Source organism: Gymnoscopelus braueri, assembly GCF_963280865.1.
Source record: "Gymnoscopelus braueri genome assembly, chromosome: 6".
Taxonomy (NCBI): domain Eukaryota; kingdom Metazoa; phylum Chordata; class Actinopteri; order Myctophiformes; family Myctophidae; genus Gymnoscopelus; species Gymnoscopelus braueri.
Window position 1 is genome coordinate 38,236,765 of NC_137607.1, and position 25,292 is coordinate 38,262,056.

Consider the following 25,292-nt stretch of genomic DNA (forward strand, 5'->3'; position numbering starts at 1 on the left):
TTTTACAGTATTCAATTAAATAATTTATGTAAATTTACAGTTAAAGAAGTAACAGTCCATTGAGCTTGTAGAGCGTGCCAACCACAAGATTAGTGGGTGTACACTGTCCTCTAGTGGACATGACGAAGTAATACAGATATAGAACTTTTGCACACAAAAAAAAAAATAGTACATACTTATTTTATTAAGTAAATAAAATTCCAATAAGTTTGACCATCCACATTTGGTATAATTGTCTTACGCCTGTTTTCTCTTCCTGTAGCTTTGGTAGTAGAAGTTGCTGAACAGGATAATGAGAGTGACGAGGTAAGTACACACCATAACATTCATGGCGTCTGGGAAGTCACACTCTGCAAAAAGGTTGTAGCTAGTGTGTGCGGTCAGCAGCAAAAACTGCAGCTGAAAAGACAAGAGTATGTGAGTTAATGTAATGTTCTCATTAGCAACAGGACAGTTTTTTTGTTCAATAATCGGGTCATTATTTACTTTGTCCATACATCCATCTTTAACCGCTTATCCACAGTTGGGCTGGCAGTAGCAGTTCCAGCAGGGGACCCCAGACTTCCCTTTCCCTGGCCATGTTAGCCAGCTCGTAATGGGGGATCCTGAGGCATTCCTAGGTCAGTGTGGAGCCATAATCCCTCCCCCTGGTGACCAGGTGGACCAGGTCCTGGTCCTCGGTCTGCCCCCATCCTTACTAGATGCCCTAAAACTCAACTGGCTCCGTTCTACACAAGGAGCAGTGGCTCTTTTCCCCCGTTTTTATCTTATCACAAAGCGAGAAGCCAGCCACTCTCCTGAGAAAACCCATTTCAGCTATTTTTTCCCGTGATCTCGATCGACATTTCATGCCCATAGGTTAGAGTAGGAACGAAGACCAGAAGATCGAGACCGGAAGATCAGGCTCAGCTTGCTTTGCTGTATAGCCAACGCAATACCGCTCCCACTGCCCAGATTCTCCGGCTGATCTCATGCTCCCTCCTCCCCTCACTTGAGAACAAGATGGAGTGGGCAATCCACCGGTTTCCAACTTGAGAACCATGGCCTCGGATTTAGAGGTGCAGTCAGATAGTCATCCCAGCCGCATCATACTCGGCTCCAAACTGATCCAGTGAGTGCTGTCACAGCCCGACTATGTCATCAGGACCACATCATCCACAAAACGTAGTGAGGCAATCCTCAGATCAGCAAACTGTAAACTCTCCCCTCCACAACTGCACCTCAAAAAAGGTGACCTCAGATAAATTCACTACAGACACAGACATTAACAATTACCTATGTCAACTTGATAAGAAACATTTGGTGAACTACATAAAGTAGTACATACAAATGTACCTTTACTGTGTTTGGATAATAGCAAATGTGGCAGGTCGAGGATATACACAAGACAGCATCTTCACTGCTCTTGTTATTCACTTCCTGTCCAGTAGATGTCACCTGTGTGTCTTTCTTTGTCCTCAATTGTGATTATTGAACTCACCCGTTTATGTACTAATCTTATTGCCTGTGTAGTTAAGCCCAGGTTGTCAAGAGACTTCAGCATATTGCCTGTCCTGCTATTATTTTCAGTATAGTATTTCAAGGTCTAATCTAATTTTAGTTACCATCCACCATATACATATACATATAGATACATATCGTGGTCTACATTTTCTCATCAGTACAGATGTGTTATCTTCTATGCGGGCCTCCTGCCTGCTATCTGCATAGTGCATACTGTACAGGTGCCCCTCTGTCAACCATAACATACAGAGTCAGAGCAGTTGCCATGATGACATCAAAATGTCCAGAACTGCCACTGACCCAAAGCAAACTTGGCAAGAGCCACTCACCAGCTGAAGTGATGTAAGGTAGCGCTTCCACCAGAGGTATTTCTGCATGTGAGGCCCCAACGCTGCCAGCCCGTAGTAAGAATACATTATAATGTGGACGAACGAGTTCAGTACGCCAATGAAGAAAGCTATAGGATGAGACAGGAGTGCAAGAATATATGGTTAATATAATATACATTTTTTGTTAAATTAAAACTTTTAAACTGAATAACTGCATCGACATTGATTTAGTACTAGAATGAAAAATTCATTTCATATCAAGTTAGTCGCCAGTGCACGTTACAGTACATGACTTACACTGTCCTCCAGCCAGATACTTGATCCCTACCCACCAGTTGAAGATCATGGTGCAATGGTGATAGATATGGAGAAAGGTTAGTTGATTGTTCTTCTTCCTCAGTATGAAGAAAATCTGTCAATGTGGAGGTAGTGGGATAGCCTTAAGTATACATGATGCACTTTTATTGATAATTTTAAATGTATTCAGGGTATTACTATTTTCATATGTGTTTACCGTGTCACTGAGTTCTATGACTTTGGAGAAGAAAAACCACCAGCACACATTGGCCATCTGTAGGGGGAATGGGTTGAGGAGGAGAGATTTAATGGCAACTTCCTCAAGAGCTATTGTGTGGTACATGATTACTGCCAAACCAGTTTTCCTCACAGGCACAAAATCATTCTAAACCCATGTTCTTGCCGTGTTACATACAGCCAACCAGTTGAGGAAATTGAAGGAATCTTTGCTTTTATGAAATATCCGAAACCATTGGGATTTAGGAAAGATGCTTCTAAACATTAGTTTACAATTTGAACAATAGAACATGTATTTTCTATTGTTGTCTATAGTTTGACCCATTCTAATACTCTTAATATTATAAAAATGATGCACTTTAAACTGCACACATAGCTTAGCTTTAAACTGAATTCATGCAGGACTTACCCTCAGCGGCAGAGGATTGGGGCTGTAGTCAACAGGCTGACAGCGGAGGCTGTAGTTTGACAGCCAAGAGGTCACTAGGAACTGGAAATATTCAAACACTGCCTCAATGAAATGCCATTACATGAAGCAAACAAACATACTATCATATATATATATATATATATATATATATATATATATATATATATATATATATATATATATATATATACACACATACACATACACACACACACACACACACATATATATTATACAGTATGTATACTGTTACTATATTATTCGTGTACAAATATATGTATACACATAATGCAACACTCACTCAAATTACTGCAATTCTCACTGTAATTATACATCATCATAAGATTGTATCCATTTAAAAAGACACTTTAATAGATTGAATCATTGTCTTCATCACTTTTTTCCCCTTTTAAAACCACACACTGATAGATAACAGACCAAAGAGTTAAGCCACACACGCGGCAGCACAGCACATGTGCGCGCACACACACATACCTCATGGAACATGTAGGCGGACAGACAGACCATGAAGAAGTTGTAAACAATGAGAACAACTTTGAGGTCGACGGGCTCTCTGTGCTTCATCAGACGAGGGCCAGCCCAGGTCATTATGAGGTAGCAGAGGAAAATGACCATGATTGGTACTGGAGAGTACACCAGCAGCCATGGATCTGTCCTCTTGTCTGGAACAGAATCATAATAAAAATAAAAAGGTAAGACAAAACTATTTGTATTGCAAATTTCATACACAGGCAATTTAAAGTACATTAAATGAGGCACGAAATGGCAGTTAAAGGGATATTTCACTTTAAAAAAAACTTTTGGTCATTTTATCGTCTACTCAGGCCTTAGTGAGCCCCCCAGACAGTTTTTAAGTTGCTCGATTCAGTATTTAGATATTTGATATACATTTGATCAGACACGCCCCCTTCCTATACAAACCCATTGTAACTTCAAACTCCATTTTAACCATATTAGATTCATCAAAAACACCCGTCCTTGGTTCTGGTGACTCATACCGCCCCCCTAATACGCGAGGGGGCCGTGTTTTTTCAATTACTTTTTTCATTTATTTTTAATATTTGTTTTGGAAAATGTAAAAAAATAAAATGAAAAGATTTATCGGAAAAACACGGCCCCCTCACACATTAGGAGGGCAGGGTGAGTCACCAGAACCAAGGACGGGTGTTTTCGATGAATCTAACATGGTTAAAATGGAGTTTGAAGTTACAATGGGTTTGTATAGGAAGGGGGGCGTGTCTGATAAAATGAATATCAAATATCTAAATACTGAATCGAGCAACTTAAAAACTGTCTGGGGGCTCACAAAGGTCTGAGTAGACGATAAAATGACCAAAAGTTTTTTTGAAAGTGAAATATCCCTTTAAAGAAATAAAAGCATGGCCTAGGCCGCAGCGTGGCGGTCCAGGCACCCTAGGCTGCAATGCCAGCCTGACAGCGTATCACGGATTCGAATCCCGTTCCCGACGACCTTTGCTGCATGTCACTCCCCGTCAGTCTACTGTCCGATCTATAAAAAGGCATAAAAGCCTTCATGCCTTTGTTTCTCCTCTATTCGTATGACTATTTTGTAGCTGCAAAATGTTGGGAGCTTGTACGTAAAATAATTTCACCCACTCCTTTACACCTGTAAACTTGTGATGTGAAAATAAACGTACAGTATGAAAGCTTGTATTAAGTAGTGAGAATCTGCAAGAGCCTTTCCTATTTTCTAGCCTGATCCTTGAAACGGGGTCATTATGGCTACTGTAGAGATACATAAGCCTAGAGAACCCCCCCAAATAATAATAATAATAATATTAAATCCTAATTTTAATCATTATAATAATCTTTGTTTTCAAAATGGCACAAATGGGCAAAGCAATATTCAAATCAATCACTAATGCAATCAGAAAACCCATTCGGTTAAAAATATATTTTGAAAATCAGTCTTGAGAGATTACTAATAATGGAACCTTATAGCCTATATTGGCGGATACAGGATAGGTGGGCACTAGGGACATCTGGGCACCTCGATGTAAAATTGGCTATTTTGTCCAAAATGTAAAAAATATATATATTTGAAAAATGGTCTAGTAGTGTAAAGTATACATGATGTGAACATGCACGGTACATCATAATCAGACTTAATTTCATCTTTCAACTTCTTGTTTATGCCCCAAAACCATGTTTTGTAGCAATTGTGGAATGTTTAAGCATGTTCTAATCATGTATACTTTACTTAAGACCCTTTTTTTTTAACGATTTTGGACAAAATAGTCAATTTTACATTGAGGTGCCCAGATGTCCCTGGTGCCCACCTACCCTGTTACCATATGAGCTAGCCTGGCGTGAGTGCATCAGGTCTTGTAGACATTCTTCTGTTGAATTGGCTGCAGGAAGAAACCGCCTACAGTACAGTCTACGGACAATGTAGCCTAGCTACGTCCAATGTGGGGTGATGTGGAACTAGAGAATGGGAGAAACAAAGCGCCATGGTAGTCAGTGGTGGGTCTGGGTCCTGTGGGTGACAGTGTGTGGCTGACTGGCCACAAAGCTGTCGTTGTGCTGGAGCTGAAAGCTGCAAAGAACATCTGAATCTCCTCTATGGATGCATTGCAGTTAGTTAGATCTGTGGTTCTCAACCTTTTCAGGCCACGACCCCCAAAAGAATCATATTTGAAATTGGGGTCCCCCAAAATAATCATATTTGAACTGGGGACCCCCCACCCTGACAAGCACTTAGAACTGTAGGAGTTGAGGCATTACATGTTGTTTGACTCAGTTCCACAGATAAATAGTGAAAATAGCAGATCGGCTATTTTCACAATTTTTGCCTGTTTCTTATATTATTTCATACAATTTTTGAGATATTAAAAGTCCTTAAATTGTCACTTCACTGTCATCTGGGGGACCCCCCCCCCCCCCAAAAAAAAAAAAAAATCATGTGGGGACCCCCCTGGGGCTCCCGACCCACAGGTTGAGAACCACTGAGTTAGCTGTCTGTCAGTGTCAAGGCTGCTGTGGCTTTTCTTTACAACTGCCATATTAGAAACAGAAATGGGGGTATTTGCAAAGCAAAAGATTCCCATAAGGATTCACACATAAAGGGGGATAAAAGTTTCGTACCTCCATTGTCCAGTATCCAGCGGTGCAGCGAGTGCACGCGTTGCCACGCCGACGTCATCCTACACTGTGATAAAGGCAGGATTATAAATTAAAATAAAGAGTAATAATACCGTACGATATTCATTAAACCTGCTTGTTTCACCGATTACGCCATTCGAGGAAAAGTGCCGGATATAAGTTTACAGTGACACTAACAACAGTGCACCCGATCTGGGTGATTCATAATAGATTGGGTGAACACTGAACAGTGAATGAACCCCGCAACTAACTGACTCTGAACTAATTAGCGCCGTTATTTAGGAACCTCACTCCACGATAGCTGCGAGATGAGGTCCCGTTCTCTCGGGTCCCAGCAGAGGTAGAGTCCTTCCAAATGCAGTGAAGATCACCTTTTTCGCAACATCGTATCCAAAAAGTAAAGGTAGTCCGAGACACCTACAGATGTTTGCAATTTCGCCGGAAAGTAAGTAAGTAAGTAATTTAACCGAAGGGGTTGAAAAGGCGTTTAAAACGCTTATTTAGTCAGTCTGTGCCATGTTTTCCCATTCAACCCGGAAGAACCCCCCGACGGCAGGTGTCAGTACTGCTCCCGATTCGGCAAATGGGAAAACATGGCACAGGGTGACTGTATAATTGTTTTAAACAGTTTTTTCAACCCCGTCGGGCGTCGGTTAAATTGTACTTTCCGGCGAAATTGCAAGCATCTGTAGGTGTCTCGGACTACCTTTACTTTTTGGATACGATGTTACAAAAAAGGTGATCTTCACTGCATTTGGACGGACTCTAACTCTGCCGGGACCTGAGACAGCGGGACCTCATCTCGGAGCTAACGTGGAGATTGAGGTTTCCAACGGGGCTAAATCCCCCTTTGACTGCCTACAAAAAACAAATGTACTATAGTGTTGAAAACGGATTGTTGAAGCCTACGTCTCGTCATTTTATAATTTTCGCCATTTGTTTTAAACTTCATAGAGTAGAGTGTAAGGCAAGCTCACGCTTTGCTTTTACTTACGCCGTCAAAGTCCAGTCATTCATAAATTCAGTGTCGATACTTATTTCCTTGAAGTGAACGGAGCCACACCCAAAACCCACAATACGCTTCCAGATTACTTGTGATTGGCCGCCGGTATAACAGCCTATTTATACTCCGTAGTCAGCGGGTGGAAAGTAACCAAGTACATTTACTAGTACTTATTAGTAGTAAAATTTGGAGGTATTTGTAGGCCTACTTTACTTGAGTATTTCCAATGTCTAGTGCTTTTACTTCTACTCCACTACATCTTCTTTTTAAAACTTTAGTTACTACTTAGATTTAGATTATTATTACAAAACATGCATTAACCACTTGAGCCCTACATACATTTGAAAATAGCAGAACTACAAGCTCACAGCGATGCAAGGCATTGTGAGCTTGTAGATCTGCTATTTTCAAATAAAGAAAATATCTTTATATATGGGGCTTTGAGCACCTGCCCTTTTGCCTCAAATATTTTTTTTTATGGCCTGCCCAACATCCGTTGCCCTTATCAAGAATGTCATTTGACAAATAATTGTAATTTCACTATTATAATTATTATTTATAATTAGAAATGCCATCAGTCAGTATAGTTTCACTTTTCACCTGATGCAGTGATGTCTATCAAGGCTACAGTGATGTCAAGGGATACAGGATAGTTGGTCATTAGGGACATCTGAGCACCTCGATGTAAAATTGGCTATTTTGTCCAAATGTTAAACATTTTAATATTTGAAAAATGGTCTTAATGTAAAGTATACATGATGTGAACACGCACGGTACATCCTTATCAGACTTAAATATATCCTTCAACTTCTTGTTTATGCCCCACAATAACTGGATATACAGGTTTTTAGCCATTTGTAGACATATTAGACCTTAATTGCTGAATGTTTAAGCATGTTCCAATCATGTATACTTTACTTAAAATTTTCCAAATATAACATTTCCACCTGGTTAGTCTTGCAGCTGCAAACAATTTGACCTGAGACAGGCACTCATCAAGCATGGTAAGGTCTGTTCACCTGCCAAGTCTGTTTCATTTGATCATTAGTTTTGAAGAATGAAAATGGGAATACTGTCTGTACTGATGGCCAATAAGCTACATACTAGAAATGTTCATTGTTTTATTTTTTACATGGTAATGAGAACGTATTGCTTATTTTACTGCAATTTGCATTGATGAAAGTCCCACATGGACTGAAGCTGTCAAATGAAATTAGTTACTTTGCTCTCATCTTAAAGTTGACATGTTAAGCTGTTTGTGGTATGATGCAGGAGGCAGAGGACAGGGCGGTAATAGCAGTGACGACATGGGCCAAGTTATTGTGGTACATCTTGCCCCATTAGCATAAGACATCCAATGTACAGTACTGCATTTCTGGTGTTGAAATGGCCCCTTATAAATTAAGCCTCTGGCGTTCTGCAAACTGCTTTCACAATAGACAAAGTTGGCACTGACTCTACCATAAGACTATACTACTACGTATTTAGCTGAAGCATAGTCTATAATATTTTTTGAATTTAAGAGACACCCAGTTTCTTTTGCAAACTTTAATGCTTTCAGAAACAGCCATTGGCATCATATTATATAAAACTCAGCATCTAAAACATGGACTTTCTCAAAAACATCAAAAACATATAAACGGATTCATTATTGAAATTGCAAGCACCAGTGATTCTCAACTTTTCATTTAACTTTTCAATTTGATATGCATGATTAGGCCAAGGGCTCCCATTAGATTGTCTCTGGGACCCCAATCTAATATTTTTATTGTATATATATAGGCTATTTTGTGGTTCAGAATTCCATAATTGCCTATAGAGGGATAACAGTGCAACTCATATCAATATAGTCATTGTTGTACTTTCTCTACACTTAACTATCACTTGTTTCTCTGTGGACCCCCTGGAAGCCCCTCAAAGGGACCAATGGACCACAATGGAAACAAGCTTTTTGTGTTGTCCTTTTAGCATAACCTTTGACTGCACTACCTGTACTGTTAATAATCCTGCTAATAAAGTATTCAATCAATTAATCAATCAATCAAAAAGGACTGGGACCCCATAGTGAGACCCTCGGTCTGCACAGCACAATATGAATAATATAACTTATATTATACTTATACTTATATTTTCACAGATTCATTGTGTAATTACAAGTTGTATGGTGTTGGGTACAATAACCACTTAAGCCCACTAAGTGATACAAGGAATAGCAAAAATCGTAGATAGGCAATCTACAAGCCCACAACTCGTTGAGACACGTTGTGAGCTGTAGATCCTCCTATTTTTGAAAATGGTAACACTATTGGGTAATGCATTGTAGGACACATCCATCGACACCAGAGGAGGCATGTTTCTCATTGTCTGCAGATGTGTTGCTGTTGTCAGCTTTCCTCTTTAACCGTCTTGAAGAAGGAGCTGAGAGAGAGCTGTTTAACCCCATTATTTGCTGTTCCGACTTTGGGCCTTTTAGAGGTCTGTAGTTTCTTCTCATTCTTCACGGCAGTTTTCTTCCTTTTCCCATCCTTGGAGAGACATCAATTATCATCAGAATATAAGTCAGAAATACAGAGATGGCATACAAACTTAAAAGTCTAAGCACTCACTTGACTGGTCATTTGCTTCTCTTGGCTTGTTGTAGAACCATACAACTTCAGAATCTGTGGGAAATACAATGACAATGACTAAATTAAAGGAATATTCAGAGTATACATGACCAGATATTCATAACCAGCAGCTTCTGGACTTGTTAACAGTCAAGTGTAACTGCCATAATGAGCTGTAATTTGTTATATTTTTCATTATCTATTGTAATATCATTTGTTTGTCCTAAAATTAGGTTTATCATGTATTTGTTGCACCGGAAGGTCTAATTGTCTTGATCAAGCCGGAACGCTTTATAAGGTGTGGTTTCATGCAGATTCACAAGCGTGTTACACTGATACACTCATGTGTTTGTTACATTCATGTTGTTTATACTTTAATGTTCCATTATTTATGTGTGTGTATTGTTTATGCTTTGTTTTGTACAGTTTTACGTTGTTGGCTTGTTTGCCAGTAAGAGTGCAATAAATCTACCAGTATGAAGAACAACCTGAGTCGTTTATGGGACCAAAGGCAGTGATAGTCAAGCTTTAAGGTGATGTAATGATGAGGGACAATGCTCATCCACTGTGGCACTCAGTGGCATTGGGCATTTACAGTTTTGTAATGAGAAAGTTGGGCAGAAAGGTCTTATATAAATAATGTACCAGTGTTCCTTCTGATTTAGTGCCAGTGGGCTGATGCTCACGAGCATCTCTACACTACGAGCACAACTAATGCCATAAAAAGTGAACATGCTGACATTTACACTTCTGACTATCTTGAAAGGAACTAAGGTTTGACACGTCACACTCTCTCTAAGTGGCATTAAAATAATAGCCAAAACAAAAAGGCAGTGAATCAAGCAAAACAGTGAATAACACGAATAACAACACAGATATTTAGAAAAAATCAACTAAAAGCAAGAGTAAAGAAATAAGTCTTGAGCTATCTACAGATGGTGCCTATCTTACAGTAGGTGTAATGTGAGTTTATTCCAAGCCGTTGGCCCGTAGAAGCAGAATGCTGCTTTTTATATGACATTTTAGGCACTTCGACTTGGTCAGCACTAGAAGACCTGAGGGGGCGGTTTGGAACGTATAGGTAGGAGGGTGCCAGACCATTGAGAGCTTTATAAACAAGTAAAAACATTTTTTTATCAATCCTAAAAACAACCGGGAGCCAATGTAGTGACGCTAAAACTGGAGTAATATGTTCTCTCATCTTAGTTTTAGTGCCGCATTTTTAACGAGTTGTAATCTGTCGGTTGTTTACTTTGGCAGGCCAGAGAAAAGTCCATTACATGTCCTATGATGCAATATTAGTTTCAAAACAAAATGTAAGGTAAAGTGATTCCAGTATATTTTAGAGACATTTTAAGTTTGAAGCATATTTTGGTGATACATAAAACCAAGTGAGGCCTGCATGTTTTGGACCAACTTAAATATGCATATGTTGCTGTGGGAATCCTGGTGGCTCAACAAGTTAGCATACATAACACACAGGCCATGGGTTCAAATCAGGGTCATGACCATGTTATCTCATTGCTCATTGTTATCTCCTTACAACTGAGATTGATAAAGTTCATCTTATCTTAACAGTTCTTTTAGCCCAGTGCACTTTTACACAGTAGTGCTGTCGCTACTTCTCACTTTACTTTAATAGACATAGTATAAAACTTTAAATTACTATTATTTTTAATAGTTAGGGTAAGATTGGCATTAATTAACTACCTGTTTAATAACTGACAACTCCATCCAGTGTACGACTTCGACATTTAGCAGACATTCTAATCCAAAGTACAAGGTCAGAGTGTCAACCAATGAACAAGGAATGTGGAATTGAGGGATTAGTGTATAGAAAGTACATCTGTGCAAAGTAACTAGGAGAGCAAAGTAACCTAGCATCTGTTGAAATAACAGAGCTAAATAGCATGCTAAGGATTGTGTCTTGATGACAAGAAGCTCCCGCAATTACTCCATGAGGGATAACACAATCCTCTTGCACTTAAGTCAGACTGTAGAGATTCACATGTAGTAACTATGTGAGCATATTATAGACCTTTTTAACTCCTGTGGACACCGCAGCCTCCTGCAGAGCGAGACTGGTAAGCCACTGTGTGTTCTCATTCTGGGTTTTCCTCTCCTCTGCACAGTCATCCAAACACACACTGTAAACCACGTACGTCTGGTGGATGTGTGAGAAAATGTGAACCACCTGGCAAACAAAAGCATTCAGTAAGAGTTTATATTTAAAGGACCATACTGCTGTCAATACATGTCATTGTCTATCAGCTCACAGCTTCAGCCATGTACCCCACATACTCATAGACCATTTCCCCATGAATGGCTTTATTTTTGGATTATGTACAGTACGAGTTCGTTTATGTAGTCTCTGTATAAGAGTCATACAGATGTTACCGAACAAACCTGAAGTATTTAGTCAACGTTGGCTAAACATCATTGCAGAGTTAATAAGTCTTGAACATTTGTTCAGTGACCATTTTGAGTGGTTTTAAATGAATTAAAAAGGCAACAAAGTCATTACTTTGAAAGAAAAAAGCCCTGCAATGAAGGTTTGTGTACTGGTTAACCTATCAAGAAGTGTTTCAAGTCTCTGCAAGTATATTTTCATACCGTACTACACTGAAATTAATGGAATTCAACAGATTCCTCAAAACTCTAACAAACTAGAGAATGCTCAGGAAAGAGTTGTGGTCAATAGGCTAATCATGCCAGACCACCAGTATGGCCCTTTTAAGAGGCTGTTAAACTGCACATCAATAGGACATTTAACTGTAAAGACAACCAGCAAATTGTGCAGGTGGGATAACTGAACCCCAAAGCGCTTAAAAGCACACACATAACCTCCCAAAATTAATATAAACCCGTCCATAGCCAGGGATGTGCGCACCCAAACTATATTATACAGACTATATTATAATATGCACAATAACTCTGAAATTCTCTTAGAGTTAAGAAAAACATTGTTAACAAAAATGCTAATAAACGGCTTAAATTCAGGAAAAAAATTAAAACTGGATGTAGCACACGGTAAACAGCAACTGACAAAAACAGAAACGTAACTACTAAAATGGTACAATGACAACAACATGCATACAGGACAGTAGAGAGAAATAAAATCATAAACCCATATACTGTATGTCAGTAGGATTTGTAGATGCTTACCTCTCCAACATACTGGAACAGGCCTTTGTTCAACTGGACTCCCAGCATCCTGCCTACCTCTGCACACAACGCCCCCTTGTGTTTCACCTCTGAGTTATCCTCCTCCTGCAACAGGCTAGGGAACTCCCACATCCCAGCCAGTAAACCTGTAAACGCTCACAAACATACAGATTCATGAACACACATACAGATACTTGTGTATATGACATTCAAAGCTTCATAAGAGCTAAGAGCTCTTAGCTACAGGTTAGTATTTAGCATCCAAAAGCATGCCTGTCCACAAGTGCCCCCTGCTGTCCTGGGCTGACCCTTCTAAAACAATTCCTGGTAGCCACGACCCTGTTCATTTTGCACACACAGAGAATTGTGGTATTACTGCATTCAGTACTGACAGAACTGCATGTGTAAGCAATGTATAATAAAATTGTACAGGCTTGTGTGTAATCATATTGTGAAGGCCACATCCTTGAATGTGGCCTTAAGAGGTAATTTAGTAAATTAAAAATAACAAAATAAAAAATGGTTTTATCAGGAGACGGACAGTCATACTCCTTCGTGTAGAACAGGAACTTGTTCATTGTTCAAGGTTTCTATTTAGATAAAGAGGGAAACTGATGTCCTGTCGATACTGTAGTTTAAGGCATGTAAAACTACCCCCCCCTATGAAATGAAAGGCCTATGTAAAGGTATTGGTCAATAGCAGACTGCCCCAAAAAATGTGAAATGGTAAGAGTCACATTATGTGCAAACCTACAGCATTGTATTGCAGCACTGCAATAACATAATTTGATGAAATTAAATTATATTACTTGGCTCACTTGATTCATTCAACCACTTCAACCCTTGCTTCGCTATTTTGGGCATATCATTATAGGCAAAAATGCTTGAAATTCTTCAACCCAAAACACTTAGTGAAGGTTAAAAAAATAACATTTGAAAATAGGACTTTAAGTGGTTAATGTGGTATTTCGATCTATAGTTTGACACCCACAAACCACAGCGGAGGGCAGGAAAATCTCCCAACAGCACATTTTGCTTTGCAAGTTAACACTGACCTTTGTTTGGTCTCTGTGTGAGCATGTATTGTTCCTCTTCCCCCTCCACAGACCTGACCACCACACATGTGAGGGTGCGCTCCACACGGGGTGCCTTCTTCAACGGCTTCCGGGGGAAGTTCAGAACACCCAGGCCATTGTCCCATGGTTCTGTGGGGCATAAGTTACATGTTCCAGAGTTCACTGTGGAAGAGGTGGAGAAGAGTGACTTGTTAGTGTGGTTACGAGGGGGGGGGGGGGGGTCATTGGTGGAAATTGGGGAAAGCTTTCAGGCACTTAAACATGCACACACTGGACTACCTTTTTTTTTGTTTCTGAACCAAAAATATATTTCATATAAATATTCAAGTACTATATCGTTGCTGTCGGGCAGAAACCTCTTATCTCCATATTTTAACTTTTGTTTTCTTCGTAAATGAATGTCCTACTTGATCATACTACAGCGTCACACAAAAGCATCAAAAGTAGCAGACCCACAAGCGACGTGTTTCGAGCTTATTGATCTGCTACTTTTGCCATTTTTGCAATTGAATCCTGAAAAGTAAAAGTTTTGGACAAATGAGGTTTCCACCCGACAGACACCATATGCAATAGATTATAACTGATTCCCACCCTATCGGGTATTGAATTCGGACAGCACACAAGTCGACGCATGACAGTAGGCCATTGACGGGCATTCATTTGCCATGCGCCTATCTCGGGCAGTTACATTTTATTGGACTCAGATCTCACTTTACGACTCCCCCTGTAAATCTGCATACACTACCTGCAGAGTATGTGGACAGGTGTGCAACTTCTCATGTCAAGTTTGCTTTTCATACATACTGACTAGAGACATTTAGACTTCTGCTCGGCATCTTTATGGATACCCACCCAAAACTCCAATCTCATGTCAATGTGATGACATACCAGGGAGGACACTGGACACTTACTGCAGTCTTCTATATCAGATAGTGTTGAAGGCATCTTGTCCAGTCTCCCCAAAAGCCTCTTAGAGTTCTCCTCTTGTTTGATGTGGACCTGCACAGACAAAAGACCAAGATTATCCACAAAGTAATAGAAAACTACAGGCCTAAGCTTCACATTATTATGAACTCATCACTATGTTGGCCTGAGTGCAAAGTTCACCAAGAGCCACTGTTTGAACAGAACAGAACAGAACATTTTAGCAATTTTTTTTATGACTGCAGCGCAGCAGTGCGAGCACCAGCACTTCCTACAAGCATCTGAGTGCCACAGTAAGCCAAGTATTTGTAGGGTTTAATGATGGACTCTACCTTGCGATAGGAGCGGCAGTGGGACTGTATGGGACACTGGGTACAGAGGGGCCCCTTAGGAGTACAAACTCTTGCCCCCAGCTCCATCATGGCCTGGTTAAAGTCTCCTGGTCTCTCCGGGTCAACCAATGTATTGGCTAGACCCCTATAATACAGAAAACAGACTTAAAAATGTTTTAAAGAATAAAATGTTAATATATACATATTGTAAACAATCACATCTGACAGATCCAAGTAAATTATCACTATTAATCAAGGTAAATTGTGTCACAGTCGAATCAAGGTTCCCACTGACTGTTGCAAATAGTCTGTCATGGCTGGAGGTAATTGTTGGCTATGTTCAGTGAAGCAATTAACTTAACATACATTAACCTACATATAGGCAGCAGCAGTGAATGCCAAGGGAGATTCTGTAGAGCCAGAATCAAGCAGGGGGAAGCTACAGAGCATGAGGACATGAAGAACTGACATAGAGTAAGGTATGCGAGGGCAGAGTTACAAAGGCACGTTTCAGATCCCTGTGTGAAGTCAAGTAGAGTAGAGACGTGGCCTGGGTGAATGATGGGAGAGACCGTTGATACGGACATTTGAAATGATCAAAAATTGGATTACTGTGGGACTGTATTGACTGTGACACCGCTAATGTATCTGGATTTCCTGTTTCCCCTTTATGGATCTAATGTTTGAGTCTTGTGAGACTCTTGTCACTTGTCAGCAGCATTATGTGTAACTTGGAACGCTAACAAGAGCATCGACATGGAGTGGTGTTGGACAGAGAGTGCTGGCCGTTACAGATACCAACCGGGAAGACAAATATCAAAGGGAGTTGAACACAACATTTCCGAAAGGTGTATAAACATGAATATTACCTGTTTTGTTACAAGACATGCATGTTGAATACAAGCTGCAACCATTCTTATGGTTATGAGAAAATATCCGCTCTTTAGGGTCCGTACACAGTTCCGGGAGCGTTTATTTTGTGTGATTCATTTAAACTGCTATTTGTCTTACGAGTACATGCACACAGAGCACAATTATAATGAGGTGATCAAGCAACATAATTATATTTCGAAACAAGGGTGATTTTTCAGCGGGAATTAAATTGACCAAAATAAAAGTTGGATGTGAAATAATTGCGATGCATTTTCGTATCGTTTATTCGCGTCGCTCCTGATATGTGACAGTCTTTAGGGGGGTTTAAAAGGCCCTGTGGTTAACACCAGGCTCTAGTCACTTATGTGCTTTCCTGTGTTTGCCACTGAGCAAAATTCCTAGCAACACAAGAACTCTGGGCCTGCAGAGCAGACGGATGAACTGGACACTCTAATTGTTTAAGGAGTTCGAAACATGAAGTTTTGTGGGTACAGTTTGAAATACTATCTGACCAACTGAAAATCTATCTTCAACAATTCAACAGTTGACAGGGTTTAATACGTTTAGCAGGCTGTTTGGACTGAAAGCATAGCTCTCCACAACCTGCAATTTAAAAGGACTTAACTACATTAATAACTTTCATCTGGTTTTTGGACACAAAGATGAAACTAACTGACCACTTTCTCTATTGCGTTCAACACCCCCCATCCTGACGGACCTCGCCCGGTCACCCTCTCTTGTCTGACCTGCCTCCCCTTACTTGGAGTTCATTAATAAAATGGAAAACATGCTGAATACAACACCAGAGACCTTCACCCAGCATGGCTGTGTCAATTACAGTATGTCACAGAGGCTCTGCTGGTATCAATGCCGGCAAATCAACATCCCCAGATGGCATTTGTGACTGTCCCCATATCATGTGTATTTTGCTATAAACTATTTACCGGCCACTAAAATAGTGGTATGAATCAGGCTTCATGAGATCAAACAAAGAGCCACGCCTTCTGACTACACATCAGAGATTCTGACTTCTCAAAAACCACTGATGTGGATGGGTGTGTTTTTGTTTTGTCTCCCCCGCCGGCAACCTCCCATTTAGCGTATTCACCTGACTATAAGGTTATAAGATGGCCTCCCCTTTCTTAAACACATTTATTTAAAGACCAAATCTTGTTTTGTTTTATTTGAAAATATCAACCCTGCATCAACATGTTTAGACATCCATCTCACCATAGTGCCTCTGTCACAGCAGGGCTTGTGCTGTCAGCCCCAATAGCCCTCACGCGACACAACACCCGAATCACATTTCCGTCCACAGCTCCTGTAACCTAGGCAATAGAGGTTGTGTCAGTCATCAACGATATGAGACTGTAGATCTATTTACAATATGTTTTTAAATGAGGTTGAAAGTAGCAAAAATATTTTTGGCCCTATAGAATTTGCCTCTGTATTGGGAAATGAGTGTGCACAAAATACTCAGTAACACGTGCTATGCATCCCATGTCTATATGGCATTATAAAGTATACTTATAATTCCTTATAAATATGGGATGCATATCAAGTGTTACCTTTTGTATAGTTGTATATATCGCTATAATGTGTGGTTGTCACAAAATCCCAAGGCACACCTAGACTTGTCAAGGCACACTGTTTGGGAACCACTGTGTACTGTACAGTATGTGTGTGCTGGACAAGTATTTATACCTGCCCCAGTGCAATGGATCCTATAGCTCCTGCAGTGTAACGTCCGACTCCAGGTAGCTGCTTCAGAAGGCTCTCTACTGTCCTAGGCAACTGTCCCTTTAGCTCCGACACCACCTTCACAGGACAGGAGGACAATTGGCACCAAAGATCATAATACATTGATGGTCAGTCGTTTAACCTCATCCCAAGTGTATTCACTTGTATTCTAGGCACAGGCAGTGATTGTCAAACTTTTCCATTTCAAGGACCCCCAGTTTGATGGGCATTAGGCCACGGACCCCCATTTGATAAGATTTATTTTTCTGGGACCCCAATGTATACTGTAAAATCCTCAATGTTAATTTAACTCTGAGAGTGCACAAGTGGAACCAATTTGTACACTGACTCAATTTTACAGAACTGTAAGGGTCCATTTGGTTCCCAACTATCAATCAACTAGCAGGGAATTCCCTGTAACCTCCTCAAGGACGTCTGGGGGTTCCCAGACCCCATGTTGAGAATCCGTGCCATAGGGCAATACTGTGAGTTCTATGCACCACATTTATACATAGACTGTAGTCAGCCACTCACTGAACTGGCTCTGAATTGATGTTAGTCAAACTCGATGAACGTCTGTGGCATTTCATTTCACTTTAAGAGATAGCACACAAGCAATCGGCACAGTATTTCATGTGAGAGTACATTAGATACGTCATGCAATAAATACATGAAAAACATTTCTAGTGAATTGGACACATACCTTCTGAGCCCCTTCATGTAATCTTCTTCCACGAGAATAATAGCCCAGACCTGCCCACATTTGGTTCACTTCCTGCATATAAGTAAAGCTAATAAATAAAAACAAATACAAATGTAGAATAGGCATAATGTTAAGCTTCAACAGTAAGGATCATCACCTCTAAAGTAGCAGCTGCAAGATCTTGTACAGTGGGCCACCTCTGCAACACAATCATAGAGTTTTCAGTAACAGTTTTTGTTTTCATTTTTTATCCTAACTTAACCACATTAGCCCTATGGAAATGTCATTCTAGTTCTTTTCTTATTTTTTTTTATGTTTTCGGAAATTAAAAAAATTGCACATCTACAAGCGAACCGCATGTTGTCATGCAACACGTAGTGAACTATATATTTTCACTGTTATGAAACAAAGTATATAGGACTTAACCCATTAGACATGAAATGCAAACGGTTTTCTGATAAACTTATGTTGCTATATCGGTGGTTCTCAAACCTTTTTCATGTCAAGGACCCCAACAATTGCATTTGTAATGTATTTGGCCGCCGACCCCCATCTCAAAATATGTTATTCCAGGGACCCCCAGAAGCAAAGATTTGAGTTAAAAATGTTCAAAGATTTGCACACATTTTCAAGATTTTTCTAAAATAGCAGATCTACAAGCTCATAGCACGGCACGAAGTGACGAGTTATGAGCTTGTACATCTGCTATTTTTGAATAGCCAAAGTCTAAAAATCTAAAATGACACAGATACTTTCCTGGTTTTAATGGTTTTAGTAGTTATCATATTCAGTAAAGCTAATTTTCAAAATGATGAATACCTTCATCCATTTGTTGTAGTAGTCTATCACAGTGGCGACTTGTGTCTGCTGGAGCATTATCTCTGACACCCACACTGAAATGGGAATATCTGGCATCAAAAAGAAGACCGCAAACTCTGCTCAAAGACATGTGTGAACATGAGGACAAATATCACGTCTTACCCGCATACGTCCTGATGTTTAGGTCATGTTCGTTCGTAGCCTGTTGGAGAAAACGTAGGATAATTTTAGATTGACATGAATAGTGTCTTTCATATGTCTTGCATTAGCCCATGATAGTATATAGGAGTACTAGTCCTTTTGTAGCACTGTCAACAACAAGAAATCCTGTTCAATTATTGCATTTTTGATACCGATTGTGAAATACTTGTGAATACGAATGTGTGAATGCATGCGAGTGCATGAAAAAAGCACATCAACATAAATTAGAAATTAGAAATAAATCTATTTTACCATAGTTCTCCAAGGCAGTTCTCTCTTTCCCTTATCATACCAGTCCAAGAGCTGTGACCGAAAGCGTGTAATGTCGGCTTGATCATTGAAAGTGTGATATAAGGATGACAATGTAGTATCTCTGGCTTCTTCTGCCAAAACAAGAAGACAGTTCATTTAATCAATTCCTTTACAACCAAGTCACAGAGCCACATACAGGTTGTTTTAAGGATTTTTTTTTTAAATATCACAATGCAAAGCTCTGCAGTGAATGTTAAAACTGGTTCTCAATCTCATACATAATTGATATAATATCACCATCATATTTGGCATAATAATCTTGTTACTTGTAAGTCTACAATGTGGATCCAACATCATGTAAACATATTATGGTATTATTGTTGATGGTGTTCAAATATTGGGTTTCTTAAAATAGATTTTTATATTTTTATAATAACAAAAACTCAGAAAATTATTAGAATGGGGGCAATGAACTAATTGCAAACGAATAACTGAATAATATTAAAACATGCAACATCTAATCGCATGATTTAGCATTCTGGATTCATCAAGGTGACGATCATCTGGCATAGACCAGTGGTCTCAACCTTTTCAGGCCGTGACCCCCCAAAATAATCATATTTGAACTGGGGACCCCCCACCCTGACAAGACCTTGGAATGTATAGGAGTTCAGTTGAGGTATGACATTTGTATGACTCGGTTCAACAGATAAATATTGTGAAAATAGCAGATCTACAAGCTTGTAGATGGGCAATTTTCACAATTTTGCCACTTTCTTATATTATTTGACAATTTGGCCAATGTTTGAACAATCTAGGGACCCCCCAAAAAATCATGTGGTGACCCCCCTGGGGATCCCGACCCACAGGTTGAGAACCACTGGTCTTTTACAGTGGCGACTTGTGTCTGCTGGAGCATTATCTCTGACACACAGTAGATCACGAAATGGGATTAAATCCATCATCATTAACATTAGGCAAGTGGCCATTACCTTCTTTTAAAGCCGCTTTTGGTCTCTTCCGCGCTGGCTTTGCAGCTTCTGTCACGTCCAGAGTCGTTCTCTTTCCCTTTTGCATTGCAGAACGTAACCTGCTCATAGCGATGAAGCGATGTATACAACACAACAATGACAAAACTCTGAGTTCCGTTCTTGTTTACATGCAGCCACTTCCTTATCAGTTATAATGAGTTATGCGCTCCCTGTCTATGCAATGTATGCAATGTAAGCATGGTTTTGTTCCCGCCATGGGGCGGAGCATAGTTTTGTGGGGAGGAGAATATGACATACCTCTATCAGTGGTTCTCAACCTGTGGGTCGGGACCCCCAGGGAGGTCCCCACATTATTTTTTGGGGTGGTCCCCACATTATCTTTTGGGGTGGTCCCCAGAGGACAGTGAAGTGCTAATGTAAAGACTTTTAAGACCTTTTTAATATAAAAAAAAGAAGAGATCATTACTGCATCAAAAGTAATAAACAAACTATAGGCTACTATAAAAACTCGTCAAACATTGGCCAAATTGTCCTCACAACGCCTCACAGTGCGAGGCGTTGTGAGGCATTGTAGATCTGCTATTTTCACAATATTTATCTGTGGAACCGAGTCAAACTAAATTGAATGCCCCAATTCCTACATTCACAGTTTTGAAAATGTGCAGGTAATGTGCAGATACAATATCTAATCAATAGCAGCAGTGTTCAATCAAATTTAGTTTTTTGTCCATATCCTCATTTAGTGCTCTGACACTGTCCATCCACTCACTTACACTTTGGTTTTCGTTTGTTACAAATGCCAGACATGAGACATGTAGTCATGTGTTGATATACTGTTGGATACTTGGTTAGATGAAAAACGCGACAGTGACCACACAACAAATAGGCTATGCCCAGTTCTCCCCTGAGCCCAATTTGCAAATGTGCCCAGTTCACATGTATGTATCTCTTTGTTTTAATAATGGTCAGTGTAACCAAAAGAAGTCTAAAATATGTTGTGACTTCATTTGATGAGATTAATTGTTCACAAATTAGAAATCCCTTGATCACTTGGTTATTACCAAATAGATTTATAAGACAAATACAACATGGTCATGTTTTTATTTTACTTTTTATTTATTTGAATCATTCTAAACCTCCATCATATGCTGCTCATGCCAGTGCCCAGAGCTCTATCCATCAAAACCTGTGATACAAATAAACAAGGTAAATATATAAAAGTGACACAAATCAACACATTAGGCATTTGAAGGAAGTGTGTGTGTGTGTGTGTGTGTGTGTGTGTGTGTGTGTGTGTGTGTGTGTGTGTGGGGGGGGGGGTGTTATGCAAAGCATTCAATTACAGTTATTACAATTATTGGAAGTACCTTCCGCTATATATTAACTTTGTTTGATTGTAGAACTTCTGCCTGTATGTCATCCATGTTCATGTGCAACGCCTCTGCTTTATCCTGCAGAGAACATAATATGTTTGAGGGTAGAAGGCAATGTGATCGATAACTCTTACAACTGCAGACATTCATCTATACAGTATATTCACGTTCTAGCATTTAAACCTTCTTGAATAACTGATAATGAACTTACCATGAAGGCTGCAAACAGTGTACTGCCCATCCCTCTTTGCACATGCTCTTCTATAATTGGATGTGTTCGCACAAAGTGCTAGGCAGGTGTAGAAATAGAGGAGAGAGAGAGAGAGAGAGAGAGAGAGAGAGAGAGAGAGAGAGAGAGAGAGAGAGAGAGAGAGAGAGAGAGAGAGAGAGAGAGAGAGAGAATTAAACATATGAAACTATGTCAAACCTCTGTGCTGTTTAAAATCTGTTTGTACGTTATAATTCACTGTATACAAGTAAAGCCTTTGTACCTCCAGAGCCAGACTAGCTTGTATCTGAGCATCAGCATGTTCCTGGTTGCCCATAGCATATAACAGATGATGGACCACTCTGAGAGACAGCAGCTCCTGAGAAAGTTCCTGACTGCTCTGGGCCAGCAACCTTTAGCACATGTAAAATTAATCACTGCTTGATAGGGCCGTGTGTGTGTGTGTGTGTGTGTGTGTGTGTGTGTGTGTGTGTGTGTGTGTGTGTGTGTGTGTGTGTGTGTGTGTGTGTGTGTGCACACACACACACACCTTTTAACAGTTTTGTGTGTAGCATACATTTGTTTCCAGGAACCTATGATTTATTCGATTATTTATTTATTTTTATTATTGTACCGTATTGCTTTGGCTGCAGCTGCTTGCTGGACAAAAACAGGAAGAGATTCAGCCATCTTGATCGCCTCGGGATCTGGAGGGAATACCAACAAAGCACATTATAGTAATGCTTGGAAATGTGACGAATTAGATCTCGCTCCGCTTCCAATTTTTTTATAAACATAAGCCATCTAGTCATTCTAGTGTACCTCATTACAGCAAAATGAGAGGGATAAGATATGACACCTTCTAGAACCTGATCCTTCTGGTGTCCCTCCTTGGCAGGCCTCAGCAGAGCCACCAGGCCATGGAGTAGTGCTGCCTTCACCTCATGCTCTCTCAGATCGAGGATGAGATTGATCGCTGCCAGAGAAACATAAGACTATGACAGGGCTCAAGCAAGCAAGCTCAATAGTGACTTAAAGGGGGATACCAGTGATTTTGATTTGTTTGCTCATTTCTTACATCCTCTCACTCTTTTCAACTTTGTCCAGCAATTTGAGTTACTTTTGAGATATTTGCCAATTTCCTTATTTTTTGTTAAACTTTTATTTGAATATCTTGAAACAAACTAAAACAATCTAAATATATTAGATTAGGCCTACACTGGAATGTTTTTAAACTTTTCTTTGGGAGTTGGGGACTTCTCTTTTGCAGGTTTCACAATTCTTCCAGACAAATATGTTGTTTATTTATTTTCAGAATAGAATAGGGCCTCTAGAGAAAGCATCAGTTATCTAATCTCACCAGCTGCAGCCCATTTTCGAGTACACTTTTGTTTAATATAAGCAAAAGGAATGGAAACAGTACTGCAGTAAGTAGTACAAGCCTATGTTGCGCTTACCTTCATTCTGTACATCCAGACGCAAAGACCTGAGCATATTCAGCAGGGGCTCCACTATGCTGGGATGGGCCGTCCTTACTTTCGACTGTCAAAGGAAAAGAAATGTGGTGAATGAAATTAATGTGTGTGTGTGTGTGTGTGCGTGCGTGCGTGCGTGCGTGCGTGCGTGCGTGCGTGCGTGCGTGCGTGCGTGCGTGCGTGCGTGCGTGCGTGCGTGCGTGCGTGCGTGTGTGTGTGTGTGTGTGTGCGTGCGTGTGCGTGTGTGCGTGTGTGTGTGTGTGCTCCATACAGTAGGTCTTAGCTGTTACCTGAACAAGGCACAGAGTTTGAAGAACCAGCTGCTGGGCCTTAGGGGCGGTACAAGGCATGAGGGCGATCAGGCCTTTGTAGACTTGGTTCAGGTATTTGGGGTTTCCATGAGCCAACGACTCAAGCAGGGCCCGTGCAGTCTCTTGGGTTTCGTCTATTTTTGACTTAGCCAGGCACTCCGCTATGACTCTCACACCTGGGGACATAGTTAATGTGATGTGGACAACAGTAATATTAATACACAAAATGTAATTGTGGTTGCACTAGCAGTGTGTGTACTGCATGATGCTGCATGACAGTATAATTATGTGCTAAATGTACCTTGCATTTCACAGATGAGCTCCTTGTGTTTGTGCCCAGCGTTTGACACTGTTTGCAGCAGGCGCAGGGCCTCTGTCTTATCCTCCTCCTTTGTCTGGGTCTGGTCCAAAATCTCTAGCAGGGTGAGAACTCCTCCATCCTCCAGAAATTGTATGATGTACTGATGGCTGAGGAATTTGGTAAAATAGGAATAATGAGAATGGCACACTACTACTGGAGACCTGGGGTATGTTAAAAAATGTGATTTTACTAGATATTTCACTCCACCTAACACTGACCTGCTTGATGCAGATAGGAAAACCCTGATTGCTTTCAACTGGAGACCCAAGTATGTCCCAAACATGTACCTGAAAGTTCGGTGAAGGACTGCATCTGAAATGAATTCATATTTGCTGCCACTTGGCAATCATTGCATTACAGTGCCTGCCTGCTATTACAAGTAAAATCACACGATCCAAGAAAGGATACGTCAGCCTCACCCAGGTTGTGAGACGAGCCAAGAAGAGACTGGCTACCTGTGCAAACTCCTGCTCCAGCTCCAAACATGTCTTACCTGCGTTCTGGCATAGAAAAGTGTTCAACATGCGACTGCGCTCTAGCTTGTTACCATGGTCCCATTTCTGAAGAAAACTCTGGTGATGATCTACTTTGGTGATGTCTGCTTGTTGTTCATGTATGGAGGACATTGTTTTTTTGTTTTGTATTTGTTTATGTTCACACTGTCGAAGAACAGTTGTCTCTTAAGTCTACTTTAAATAATAGCAGTAGCCTACTCAACGATGAACGCCTGAAATGATGCAGTAATCAAAACTTGAAGATTTGAAAATGTTCTAATCCTTAAACTCTGTTATCACAATGCCATGTAAAACGACTCTTTCTCCACCGAATGTTTACGGTTGCTAGGTAACACTTTCCCGCCCCCTTTCGGTACCCTGAATATTTTTTTAATCTTGGAAGGCGGTATCCAGGGTCCTTTAAAAGTCAATGCACTCTCC

General features: G+C 40.2%; 2 protein-coding genes across 2 annotated transcripts; both read right to left on the minus strand.

Annotated features, from left to right (window-relative positions):
• Positions 1–50: 50 nt before the first annotated feature.
• mutyh (mutY DNA glycosylase) lies at positions 51–20,859 on the minus strand. The gene is made up of 23 exons (XM_080430565.1): positions 20,630–20,859; positions 19,638–19,768; positions 19,347–19,386; positions 19,185–19,258; positions 18,523–18,564; positions 18,366–18,437; positions 17,627–17,740; positions 17,153–17,250; positions 15,050–15,194; positions 14,705–14,792; positions 13,773–13,955; positions 12,718–12,863; positions 11,591–11,746; positions 9,553–9,606; positions 9,336–9,471; positions 6,714–6,724; positions 5,926–5,989; positions 3,292–3,479; positions 2,776–2,856; positions 2,347–2,403; positions 2,130–2,244; positions 1,833–1,960; positions 51–399 (listed from the first exon to the last, which is right to left on the minus strand). Exons 1-23 carry the CDS (start codon positions 20,733–20,735, stop codon positions 238–240), a joined length of 2,391 nt encoding a protein of 796 aa, XP_080286691.1. The 5' UTR covers positions 20,736–20,859; the 3' UTR covers positions 51–237.
• Positions 20,860–21,770: 911 nt separating this feature from the next.
• Positions 21,771–24,983, minus strand: armh1 (armadillo like helical domain containing 1; the record flags this gene model as incomplete). The annotated part of the gene is made up of 10 exons (XM_080430567.1): positions 21,771–21,815; positions 22,214–22,291; positions 22,494–22,623; positions 22,845–22,917; positions 23,070–23,186; positions 23,668–23,752; positions 23,976–24,172; positions 24,298–24,464; positions 24,576–24,644; positions 24,766–24,983. The coding sequence occupies 10 exons, from the start codon at positions 24,981–24,983 to the stop codon at positions 21,771–21,773; spliced, it is 1,179 nt and encodes a 392-aa protein (XP_080286693.1).
• Between the last annotated feature and the right edge of the window lie 309 nt (positions 24,984–25,292).